Source organism: Papaver somniferum, unplaced genomic scaffold (genome assembly GCF_003573695.1).
Source record: "Papaver somniferum cultivar HN1 unplaced genomic scaffold, ASM357369v1 unplaced-scaffold_117, whole genome shotgun sequence".
In the NCBI taxonomy this organism is placed as follows: Eukaryota; Viridiplantae; Streptophyta; class Magnoliopsida; order Ranunculales; family Papaveraceae; genus Papaver; species Papaver somniferum.
In genome coordinates, this window is record NW_020620714.1 from 6,947,735 (window position 1) to 6,961,390 (window position 13,656).

At 35.7% G+C, this 13,656-nt stretch overlaps 2 protein-coding genes across 2 annotated transcripts; both read left to right on the top strand.

Annotated features, from left to right (window-relative positions):
- Nucleotides 1-137: 137 nt before the first annotated feature.
- On the top strand, nucleotides 138-2,135 carry LOC113330190 (probable LRR receptor-like serine/threonine-protein kinase At3g47570). Its single transcript, XM_026577034.1, has 2 exons — nucleotides 138-1,601; nucleotides 1,720-2,135. Exons 1-2 carry the CDS (start codon nucleotides 146-148, stop codon nucleotides 2,133-2,135), a joined length of 1,872 nt encoding a protein of 623 aa, XP_026432819.1. The 5' UTR covers nucleotides 138-145.
- Nucleotides 2,136-2,679: 544 nt separating this feature from the next.
- LOC113329735 (probable LRR receptor-like serine/threonine-protein kinase At3g47570) lies at nucleotides 2,680-3,516 on the top strand. Its single transcript, XM_026576571.1, has 3 exons — nucleotides 2,680-3,013; nucleotides 3,101-3,301; nucleotides 3,431-3,516. Exons 1-3 carry the CDS (start codon nucleotides 2,680-2,682, stop codon nucleotides 3,514-3,516), a joined length of 621 nt encoding a protein of 206 aa, XP_026432356.1.
- The last annotated feature ends 10,140 nt before the right edge of the window (nucleotides 3,517-13,656 follow it).

Below are 13,656 nucleotides of genomic sequence, written 5' to 3' on the forward strand. Positions count from 1 at the left end.
TCTTGAGACCTTATCTTTCAGTAGGAATCAGATATATGGAAGTATTCCTCCAGGTATTCAAAATCTTCTAGGATTAACAACACTATATTTGAATTCAAACCAGTTATCAGGTAGTATTCCTCCAGGTATTGGTCTCCTTCAAAATATGGGAATATTAGCTTTAAGTAGTAACAAAATCTTTGGTCCTATCCCTTCTTCATTTGGCAACTTAACAAGACTGATCCAACTCTATTTATTCGAAAATAACTTGACAGTTTTACTTCCATCGAGTTTTGAAAATTGTAAATCTTTGCAGGTCTTGCACCTACAAACCAACAGACTAAGTGGTAGCATACCCAGGCTTCCCTATTTTTCAATTATTAGTCTAGACTTGAGCAATAACTTATTCACTGGTACACTTCCTATGGAAGTTGGTAAGTTAGAAAACATTATGGAGTTGTACGTCGACAGAAACAAGTTATCTGGTGAAATACCGAGCTCAATTGGCGAGTGTTTAAGCTTAATAAAACTAAGCTTGGATAATAACTTGTTTCAAGGAGCCATTCCTTCAGCTATTACTTCCTTAAAAGGTCTAGAAAGTTTAACACTTTCCCACAATAATTTTTCCGGTATAATTCCAAAAGGCTTTGAGAATTTAACGACGCTCATTCATCTGGATTTATCTTATAATAATTTGGAAGGAGCGGTACCAAATGACGGAGTCTTTGAAAATGCAAGTAGATTTTCAGTTGAAGGGAATAGTAAGATTTGTGGTGGTATACCTGTTTTGAAGTTGCCGAATTGCTCCATACCATCAAACCCAAATACCAAGCTAAAACAAAAGAAATCAATGCCTGCCAAAGTTACTATTATCATCATAATCGTGGTTTTGTTTGTAACTTCTATTGTGATTCTTGCTGCTCTTTACCGGAGAAAGCAGTCAAAAACCAAACTGTCATCTACATCTTTAGATATGGGTGAACGGTTCAATGGTGTTTCTTACAATGATCTTCTTAAAGCTACCAATGGATTTAATGATATTACCAACTTGCTTGGTGCCGGAAGTTTTGGTTCTGTGTACAAGGGAATTCTTTCACAACATGAATCCAAACCTGTTGCAGTGAAGGTTCTACACCTTCAACAAAGAGGTGCAACCAAGAGTTTCTTGGCTGAATGTGATGCCTTGAGGAAAGTTAGACATAGAAATTTACTCAAGATTGTAACTTGTTGTTCGAGTACTGATTTTCAAGGTAATCCTTTCAAAGCACTAGTTTTTGAATTCATGGTTAATGGTAGTCTTGAGAATTGGCTGCACCCCAGTGAAGATGCCACACGTAATGATGATGAGATACATGTGAAGAATCTGAACCTGGAAAGAAGATTGAAAGTTGCAGTCGATGTTGCTTCTGCATTAAATTATCTACACCATGATTGTGAATCCCCCCTTGTTCATTGCGATTTGAAGCCTAGCAATGTCCTTCTTGATGATGATTTGATCGCGCATGTGGGTGATTTTGGCTTGGCTAAGTTCCTCCATCACAACTACAATACTTCTCGACAGCTGATTGAACCAAATGCAAGTTCAATTGAAATAAAGGGCTCCATTGGTTATGTTGCTCCTGGTAAGCAAAAGAGGGTCCACTGATATGATCGTGTTTATATGAGTAGTTCTAAGAGAGTGAATTATATTATGTGATGCGAGTTCTGTGACAAATCTTTTTTTTTTTTGGGTTTGTGCAGAATATGGAACGGGTGGTGAAGTGTCTACTCAGGGCGACGTCTACAGCTATGGGATACTCTTATTAGAGATGTTTACTAGAAAAAGACCAACTGATAACATGTTTAAGGATGGTTTAAACATTAATAGCTTTTCTAAGATGCATGCATTCCCAGAGAGAATCCTAGATATCGTTGATTCAAGATTGCTGCTGGAATTGGAAAATGAACATCTTGAAAATGTTGGAACAAACAATTTTAATAAGCCACGAAGCAGAAGAAGAAACAGAGCAAGACATACTACGAGAGAAATTTTAGCTTCTATTATTCAGATTGGAGTTATATGTTCTTCAGAGTTACCTTCAGATCGGATCAGCATGAATGAGGTCATTGTGGATGTACAGGCAGTACAGAATCAGTATCTTGGGATCGAAATGTAATAAACTTGAGTTTCGTTAATGTATTTCTTCCCAAGACGTATTTAGAACACTCCTTTTAGGTTCCATTAGAGCAAAAAGGGAAGTAATATATCCACAAACAATTTCGTCATCCACAGAGACTTAAAAGGCCTACTCAGAGGTCCAACGCCCCTCTTGGCACCATTAAATTACTAGTTTTTGACGTACATAATTCTTCACTTCCTTCATGGCCGCATATCAAGTCTTCTATTAACGGGGCCATACGAAAAATTCCACAGCTAAATGGTTTTTGTCAAGCTAGTGTCCCCAGAATCATTAATCACCAAGACTTTAGTGGTCCAGCCATAACTAATTAATTCCTTCTCAAATATTCAACACTGACCATCACTAGTTTCGTGTTAAGTGAAATTACTCCATGAATAATTAAGTTTTAGCTTGCTTTGTCTTGCTGTGCTATAAACGTGTTTACACGGCATACTTTACTCTAGTTTCCACCACAACCAAAGACGGAAGGCCACCTGTGGTTTTACAGTAAGACTTAATAGGTCACGTAATATAAGAAACTATGGCTACGTGTTGTCTTTGGTTGCACCCTACTGAAATTGTCTCAAGTAATGATGATCAGCTACATGTTAAAAATCTGAACCTGGAAACAAGGTTGGGCATTGCAGTTGACGTTGCTTCTGCATTAAATTATCTTCACCATGATTGTGAATCACCCATCGTGCATTGTGATCTGAAACCAAGTAATTTCCTTCTTGATGATGATTTGATTGCCCATGTGGGCGATTTTGGGCTGGCTAAGTTCCTCCATCACACCTGCAGTACTTATCGACAGCTGAATGAACAAGATGCAAGTTCAATTGCAATAAAAGGCTCCATTGGATATGTCTGTCCTGGTTAGAAGAAAAAAAAATGTTATTATAATGTTCAATTTGATTTTGTTCTGTATGCTTTCTAACAAATCTTCGTCTTTGTTTGAACAGAATATGGAACGGGTGATGAAGTTTCTACACAAGGTGATGTGTATAGTTATGGGATGCTACTGTTAGAAATGTTTACAGGAACGAAACAGACAGACAACATGTTTAAGGATGGTTTAAACATTCATAACTTCTCTAAAATGCATGCATTGCCAGAACGAGTTCTAGATATTGTCGATTCACGATTGCTGCTGGAATTAGAAGGTGAAGATTTCATAATAATGAAACCAACAATTACAGTTTAGCAACAAAGTGAAAGAAGAAACAGAGCAACACATGCTAGGGCACAAATTTTAGCTTCTATTATTCAGATTGGAGTTATATGTTCATCAGAGTTACCGTCAGATAGGATCAAGATGAATGAGGTCATTGTGGATGTACAAGCGGTGAGGAATCGGTTTCTTGGGATCGGAATGTAATAAAAATGAGCTGTTTCCAGTTTCCACCATCCTTGTTGTTATCTTACACGGTTTATCTGTTTCTGCACTCGTTTTTGTTGTTTCCTCTTGCTTTGTAAACTTTGTTATGGAATCCAACAAGGTCATTGTAAAATAGTTCTCTAAGGCTACCCTTTTAACCTTGTAATTAAAAAAGAATCATGCAGTAAAGAAATCATCAAGCTTGGTACTGATAAACCAAAAACAGCAGAAACTAGAGTTAGGCATAGTCAGCCAAATGGAGAAAATTAGCGAAAAATACTCATCAAGTGGTTAACCTTGTTTGCGAAGGGTAAAATTGTAACATGATAAGAGAGAATCATAAAAATGAGTTCCAGTAATAATCCATACAAAATCAAGAAGCATGCACAGTAGAGACAAAACCCAAAACAAAAGTTATTCACATACTTGAGGCGTGGAAGTAACTAAATTAAAATGCCTGTAGAACCCCACCTAACAATTTGAAAGCATGAAACTACAAACATTCAATTAGGCTTTAAAATGAATCCAAAGAGAACATCATGTTTTACCGAGGTTCTTGATTCTATTACAAGAGTATCTTCTGCTTGTTAAGCAACTTCTACACCAATGATTATTGATTGTTTACTTACTGCATCTGCCGTTCTGAAGTCTAATATGAAGCAAGAGACATTACTGCATGGAAGGATGCACGGTGAAACTAGCTAATTAAAGAAGAATGTGGACCAATCATATAAGTAGAAAGTTAAAAGGAACAAAGAGATAGCATCTCAAACATGTAGAAATGATATAACATCACTTCTATATTTCTACCGATCAGTTGGACATGTCTCAACATAAAATGTTAAAAAGCATCTCAAAAATATAGCAAAATTCTATTCCCGTAAAATCAACAATGCATAATTCTTCTAAGAAATTGAAAAAAATCCTAAATATGTAACTAGGAAATCGTCGTACATGCATATTATGAAACAAGGTCTTGGCAAGATTTTCTCTCGTTTTTTTGATTGATCTTGCGTGGCTAACTGAAAATTTGAATTTTGAAGCCAAAATCTTAAATATCCCGTACGCATGTGTCCTGTGTCGTCCGGTGTTAAAATTTACCAAATCTTACCCATTGCAATAAATATTACGGCTTGTATTGAATCATTTTTCCATGCAGATCTTGTCTGGTTGGGTAGAAATTTATTTGCTCCTTGGTTTCCACTTCTTAGAGCATTTGAAATACTCAAAACTTCTTCAAACAATATTTCACCCAACAATAGAAGAATTAAAATTGATAAGGCCATTACTTACGACACCGCTTCATCAAACACCAAACTGGTAATGAGATCGTTTTGTTAAGAAAGCAATCCAGGCATGATATTAGGATATCCAGTCTCTTCCATGAAAATTCACAAAGAAAGAAAATGATCTTATTCTGAGGTAATTGCTAAAGTTCTGTTGTATATCGTTCATCCATCGTCATTTGCTTCCAACAATTGAGAGATGACTAAAGGGTGTTCCCCCTTTCAAAAAACCATTGAAATATGCCATCATGCCCTCACACTTGTGTGTTCTATGTAGTCTTGTCACCGAAGAACGTATCCTAGAGTTACGTACCAAATAGTGACGATGATTGTATTATAACTGATTCAACCCTTTTTTATCTTTCAAGTTGTACTCCAAAAGAACGCCTTCCATAGTGGCTCAAAATTCTTCGGGCACTCTAACTGCTATAGATGCACTTAAGTAGTATTCCAGCGGAAACTCTTTAAATTTGTACTCCAAAACCAAAAGATCACCTCCCAAACTGCCTCAAAATCCTGCTAGCACTCTGACTGCTATAGATGCACTTTCTGTACTTTTCTTGAAACTCCAGGTGCATGTTAAAAAAAGTGCCCGAATTTTCAGCTGTTGAATAACGAAACCAATGCCTTTGTGCATACAATATTTACCTGGTCGAGCTAATAACTCCTTAGCGCATCAGCATTAAATGTTTCTTCACTATCCACTATAATCTCCACCTTGTCAACGCATATCCTTCAATCACACAGCAACCAACAAAAAACCCAATGACCTGGGCAAATAACAAAGGGAAAATGATGTCATCACAAATATTACTCGTATAACCAAAAACATATATTGCCATTATTTAGCTTAACTAACCAAGTATTATGAGGGCACTAACATTCAGTTGAAGAACCTGTAAAGTAACAAAAACACGTACCTAGAATTTTCTTGTTGTTGTGATGTGACAATGCTCAACTTTGACTAACACCGTTGGAGGAGATACCTTAAAAACCGTTTTCTTACCCTTGTTAGATGGTAAAAATTAGTAATTCTCATGCAAACAAAATATTTTCGTTTCAATAGAGTTCTTACCCTTTGCATTCTCAATTGTACCTTCGTTTCGAAGAAGATTTAACCTCTAAATTTAATAAAGAAAGATACTGCCTCATTTTCGTTATGTTATCCTCCCTCTTGGCTAGAGTTCCGCTGCTAAATATCGACTCTTTCACAAACTAACTGGAGTTTAGATAGTTGTAAAATTCATAAAAACTTTCAGATTGATAGAGAAAATAAAATGAACAAACCTTCATATCATGGAGGTCAATTAGTACACCATTCCTTGATTTATAGATAGAAGAAACAAACCCGATAAATCGTACCTTTTCTTGCATCACGTTTTGAAAGCCTAAATCAATGAAGTATGAAAACATATCCTACGTATACTACATTTAAACAAAGAAGAATCTCGGATTACATTCCTTGAAAGTGATTCGTGCTTAATTCTCTTTCTTCTGCCATTAGTTATGAGAATCAACAAAAAGATTTGCTAGTTTTGGAAATAGGACTCAAAAATTTACATCACCTTGTTATGCCTTCTTTTTCGTCTAAACCTGCTTGTTTTATGATGTGATTTTTAATTTATGATGACCTTAAGATGGCATTGAATCGTTTGACTCTTGGGAATGAAACAAACTAACGTAATATATTCGAACATATAATGTGCATCCAGCAATTAGAATTTGATATTTTTCGATCATATAATGAGCATCAATAATAAATCGAGTATAATCCTTTCTGCATGTGAGATCGAACAATTATAAGAGATGCAATCGATGGTACTTCATACCGTGAGGTGGATAGAACGTTAACTCCACTTTTCATCCTCTTCGTTGAATCTGATATAATTCTGCAAATGACATAGAAGAAACGATATTGCGCGTGTAACCAATATAATGGCATTGAACTTCAACAACCTATATAAAAATCTGAACAATCGAAGATGACCTTAATTTTTTTCTTTCTATAATGGAAATCCACATACTAAAATTAAACCAAACATATCTGGAAAGATGAATTATGCTTACCTAGTTTGTACTTTCCTAACAACCCTCGAGTCGTCAACAACTTTTGTCGTTGCAGTTTAAGCAAAAATTGAGAGAACATATAACTGCGAGAACGCTGAGATGTGCCCATGCATATGTGTTTTTGAAAAATCCTTATATATAAAGCAAAGCCAGGAAAATTATGGACGCAACTGTTGGATACAGCTGAAACTGTTTCATTTACAAACGATGTGTCCCTTGGTAATGGTGCTAACCTTCAAACTGTATAGGAGGATAACTTTGCTATTATGAATTGTAACAAACTGAAGGGAAATCTTTATGTACAACTTCACGAATAGGAGTGTCTTTTCCCAACTTTTTTGTACACAAACATGAGAAGTCGTATCTCTCCAAAGAAAGAGTTGATGTGTCTTAAATATATTGGAGACGATGTGGTACCGACACGTCAGCAAAATCATTCTCCTTTATATTAAGAAGAATTGATTCTAATCCAGTAAAATCTAGGACGCATAATCAAAGTGAATGAAAACAATAATCAGTGGAAGTAATGGAAGATAGATATCTGATGCAATTCAGCCGCCAATACCAACTCTTTCCCATTTCCAACTACTGATAATAGTGCCAAATTCAGTAACTCTCTCTGTTGATGCACGAAGAAGACGCTAGACATTAGAAAGTCTTAAGAAACACCACCGACCACTTTTACATTCCTATTGACTAATTAGACATACCACCGGATGCAAAATATGTAATGGATGACCAACCTCCAACCTCTTACTCCTGCTGCTTAGCCACTGTCGTATCATGCAGACTAAAGAAAGCTTTAAAGATAGAAATTGATCACAAAATCTAGCACGTAGAGAAACAGTGCACTATGGAATTTAATATAAAGTTTTCCCTAAACACGCTAAAATTAAGAACATTAAGCAAAAAGAAAAATCTAGTGCATCTAAGACATAGAGTTCATCATTGAGTGCTTCAAAAGAAACAAATGAAGTACTCAGTTTGAAATGCAAAAATCACTTTCAAGTGTCTATCCAAGAGGGTGATGGAAGTATTGTTGGCATTAGCTTTAGCACAAACGGACGGATCATCTCGGCTGCATCAAGTGGATGTCTGTTGTCCAAGCAGAGCTCTTCAACACTTCTTGTTTTGATATCAATACCCCAAACCCAGTGCATCCAACCGAGCAAAGCAACATTACGATCTACAGGACTGAAACCTAAAGCTTGAATGTCTGCATGACTACCTGAACGAGAACGCACTTCTGCTAAGATACCGTCACTACAAGAAAACATGGCTTAAGCGACCAAAATCTTAGCAAGAGCCCGAAGTTTTGGTCGCTTTAATGGTTAAGCAACCAAGTTTGCAACCAACAGATAGTTTACTCGCTGTAAATTTATTTCCACTGTTTTCAAGCGACCAATAAAGGTGTATGATTGCTACATCACTTTTTCAAGTTATCCACAACAACTACAAAAATACTTGAGTCGCTACTTGCTTTGAGCCATCATAGGGCAGCAATTCAAAAAATATTTGGTTGGTATAATCCTATCTCAGGTACCAATAGTCTTAGCCACCACTCTATCAAAGAGAAGTCATATCATACAATTGGTGATTTATTTACTAAGTTTTTTCTTTTGGCCATTCTAAAGACGCTCATGTAACTAATAAAAAGAATTAGTTTGTTGGTGAGTAAGATTTATCTTAATTAAGGATACATGCATCCCAAGCTAGCAAATGATTTGTACCTCTCGATGATGTTCCAAAAACAAAAATGAATGGTAGTAAAACCGATCCAGAGAAAATGAATGGTAAATTTTCTAAAATAAGGATATCATCCCATTGAAATGTTGTTGGCTGTTAGGCGTTACCTTGCCATTGTACCATTTGGTCCCAGTTCAGCAAACAATTTTTTCAAGCTAACACGTGAAGGATATAAAAGCAGTCAACTAGTCAACTACTAAGTTTTTATTGGGACCGAAATACTAGTGGCTCTTAGCTGGAATAACTTCTTTACAAAAAGTGGTGGAATTTTGCCGCCAGAAAGTCCCCTTTAATTCAACACAATTAAATTTTGCTGCCCAGAAAGTTTTCTAATTCAAAATGAACTTGTGGTCGTCGGATAAAGTTGGCAATCCGTATGAGGTTTCCTTTTGGATTAATATCCGTGGATTATACATTTTAGTTTCCTATTGGTTAGATTAATGTCGTAGGGACATAATTGTTATCCTAGTTTCCTATTGGTCCGATTAATGGCAAACGGATCATGATTGTTATTCTACTTTTCTATTGGTCGGATTAGTATCATACGGATTACAAAAATTAACGGACGGTGTAGATTCATTTTAGCATGCTCATACAAATTGGAAAGTTTGTGTGTTTCTCTTTGTGCTAGTTCAAACTCGTGTATTCGATTTTATTATCAACTTTTGATATGAAAAAAATCAAAAAATGTATCAATAAATTTAGGATATTATTATCGACATTCAGTTATAAAAAAATTCCGAAAAATATATGGGAATGTAGCAGGAAAATAAGAAAGTGATTTTTCTTTGTGCTTTCTCTTTGTCAGTTTGTGCTTTCTGTTTGTGCTTCAGATTTGAATTTCGACTAATCACATAGGTCATGAAGCAATTTTGAGTAGTCATACTGGTCATGAACTTCACATGTGGTGTAACGGCAAGCTATGAACCAAGAAGCTCCAGGAGGGTTCGGACTTCAAACTTATGAGGATACATCATCGAAATCGATAAATATAAAGCTCAATGTCGATTTGAACTACAAATGTGGTATAACGACAAACAAATTAAGAACCAAGAAGCTCCGGGAGGGTTCTGACATCAAACTTAGCATGATACATCACGGAATCGATAAATATGAAGCTCAGTGTAGATTCGAACTTCAGATGTGGTATAACGACATACAAACTATGAACCAAAAAGCTCCGGGAGGGTTCTGACTTCAAATTTAGCAGGATACATAATCAAAATCGATGAATCCAACCATTCACGAGTAATATTCCTCAGGAATATTCTCAGTAACCTTAAACACACATATTCGTCAACTTCGAAAAAAGAAACTCGCTCCGAGATTGAAACCTGACCAGGAGCGGACTACTATAAATCTGACAGTTCCAAAAAGACGATGAATCGAAAATTTACGGGTAGTATTCCACGGTAATATTCTCAGAAACCTTAAACACATACAAATTCGTCAACTTCGAGAAAGAAATTGACTATGAGATTGAAACCTGTCCAGGAGCGGATTACTATAAGTCTGAGAGTTTGCAAAAATGATGAATCCAACCATTTATGGGTAAGATTCCATGGCAATATCACAAGCACTCATATGCCTAAGGAAAATTCCACGAATTACAACTAACTGAAAGTTCTAACACAAACCCAATATTAGAATTAATGATTAGAACAAGAATACAAAAAGAAATCAGAGTTCAATGAGATATTGATATTTGGATATTTGTTTACATTGATGATAACATGAGAAAGGCGGAGTCCAATAAAAATTGAGTGACTGAATGATATCAGGTAAGATGACGAATAACAAGCGAAAGTGAAGTTGATGATATTGGGTATGAATTGATAGATAACCATATACCATGAAATCTAGGAGAAATCTAGTGAGGCCGAGCGGTATTGGATAAGATTGATAAATAACATGGGAAATTACTAATTAAGGTCGATGCATTCGATTAAAAAATCACGGATAGTTTGTATCTCGTTAGACTACATTTGAAGTTTGAATCGACACTGAGCTTCATATTTATCGATTTCGATGATGTATCCTGCTAAGTTTGAAGTCAGAATCCTTCTAGAGCTTCGTGGTTCATAGTTTGTTTGTCGCTATATCGCATATTGAAGTTCGAATCGACACTGAGCTTCATATTTATCGATTTCAATGATGTAGATCATGCTAAGTTTGAAGTCAGAACCCTCCCGAAGCTTCGTGGTTCATAGTTTGTATGCCGTTATACCACATTTGAAGTTCGAATCGACATTGAGCTTCATATTTATCGATTTCGATGATGTATCCTGCTAAGTTTGAAGTCAGAATCCTGCCGGAGCTTCTTGGTTCATAGTTTTTATGCTTCTTGAGTCTAACAGTGTGAACTAAAGCTACTTCATGACCTATATGACTTGTCAAAATTACTTCATGACCAATGTGAATAGTCGAAATTCAAACCGTAAGCACAAAGAGAAAGCACAAAAACACAAAGAAACATACCAATTATCGAATTCATTTTTCATTTTCCCAATTCATTCTTATACTTTTGGATTTTTTTATATCAGAATGTCGATAACAATGTGCTAAATTTATTAATATTTTTCCGGGATTTTTTTTTATGTCGAAGGTTGATAATTAAACCGAAAACATGAGTTCGTATTAACACAAAGAGAAAGCACAAAGAAAACACACTTGCCTTGATCCGTATGACACTCTTTACTTAAATCTGTACCGTCCAAATATTTTCACAATCCGTATGACCCCATCCTATCACATCTTATCCGTTCAAATTCTTTTAGATAAAACGATTTTTTTTTCTCTCACTTATCTTCATTCACTTCTCTCGTCTCTCATCTTCCCCTCCCTCAGAAAAAAAAACCTTAACCCAAGTTTCGTTAGCTTCAATTGCTTCAATCTTCATCACAGAACTCGATTCTTCCATCTCTATATTTCAGTAAAAAATCATCTCTAATCTTCCCGAAGACTCTCAATTTCATTTTCTACATATTCCTTTGAACAATTCCACGAAACCTTAATTCACTGATTTCCCAAATCCCTGATTCTCTTTTCGATTTCATACTGAATCCTCACAAACCCTAGCTTTAGTTCAAGTGGAAACCCTTAATTTCATCACTGATTTCTCTATTTTACTTCATCTTGAACTCATCCCCAAAACCCTAATTTATATCATCGGATTTACATGTTCTTCTGGTTCTGAATCAAATCACGTACTCGTATTAACACCACCTCTAATAGACACACCTAGATCATTCCCTACCTCTCTTAATCTAAAAAGATATCTATTTCATATTCTGACAATGTTTATGATGCTACTGATCGAGAAAAGAGGGAAGAACTGATCTCGTTGATGTTGTAGAAGATGAATCTGTAATGGAATTAGGGAATTGATGTCTGTAAGATTTCAAGAAACAAGGGTTTGAGGTGAACTTGAGATGAAGTGAAGATTTAAGGGTTTGATGTCTGTTTTGTTGATGTAAATTACGTTGAGGGGTGCAACAAAATCAAAAGATTAAGGGTTTGATGCCTGTTTTGTTGATGTAGATTACGTTGAGATGAAGTGAAGATTTAAGTGAAATTGATGTTTGTTTTTTTGATGTAGATTATGTTGAGGGGTGCAAAGTGGAAAACTCTTACATTGACAGCTCTGACGAGGTTCTCTCATTTTGATTTGGTTGATTTTGATTATAGAAATTTAATTTTGATTTCTAATTTTTGTACTGATTCTGTAATTGTTGGTGTAAACAGGGGAACCAAGTGGAGGAGGATATAAAGAAGGGGATTGAGAAGAAGGTGGAAAAGAGGGCAGAAGAAAATGGAAGATGAATTACAGAGGAGGAATTTTATACTAGACATTTATCCACTTTTTCCCTTAGTGGTTTCGTTCGTTTCCCAGGTAATTGTTGTCATTGTGCTGTTAATTCTAATTGAGTTAATCTTTATTAGGATTTGAGCTATCTAGTTATGGAGAACTTTTGAAGGTGCATTGTGAGGTTTGATGGCTTTATAGATGAGAATCCATTATCTCCTGATTATAATTATGTGAATCACTTCCTTCATGCTACAACCTAATCCCTCACAGTGCTTTTGATTCCTTCCATGATGTTATTAGAGTATGAGTACTCCATCAAGATCCCAATGATGAATGATCAGAGAGGAACTAAAACACAAGAATGATGGAAGTATGAATCTCTTATCATGAGCTTGGTGCTACAAAATCGAAGGAGTGTTCATCTTTTATTTAAAAATTAAGGAAATTGTAATCATCATTTTTTAAAGAAATGATTGGTTAGTATTTTTGATCTTTTTGTTCGTGTAAAGATTGTCTTTTTTTTTAAGAAATGATGTAAATTGATCTATGTGATATAATAAAACTTGATTCAGTTTTTAATTTGGTTCATAATTTGTTTTAGTATCAATTTTAATTGTAAGTTTCATTTTAATTTCAATTTGGGATTTATCTAAATCGAAATCGGCTAGATACTTCCGGGCAAAAAGTTTGGTAGCTCAAAAATGTAAGCGACCAAACTTCAGGTTCACTTGTTCTAATATGGTTGGTCTATCTATGAAGCGATCAGTGTTTCACTTGTTGTATTTTGGTTGGTCTAGCTTTAAAGCGATCATTATTTTGCTTGTTGTATTTTGGTAGGTCTAGCTTTAAAGCGATCACTAGTTTGCTTGCTCTAGGAAGGTCGGTCTAGCCATGAAGCAATTAAGAAAAAAGACGCTATGTGATAATTGCTTGATTACTAAAGCGATTGCCTAGCTGCTCTAGACTTGTAGAAATCCCACCTTTTGCAACTCGAGAGCGAGAGCAAAATTAAGTCGCTTTAAGGGTTAGAGCGACTCAATATGGGCTTTTCCAACCAAAAATGACTGGTCGCTTAATCCAAATTTTCTTGTAGTGCGTCTATTGAAACATCTTTGTGCAATAATTGCCAGTTAACCTCACTGAGCACCCAAACACTCACAGTCAGTTCCCTGCCTGTAGTTCTAGTTCTAGCGTAACAAACCCATCCTTCTGATACCCTAAGGACACTATCAA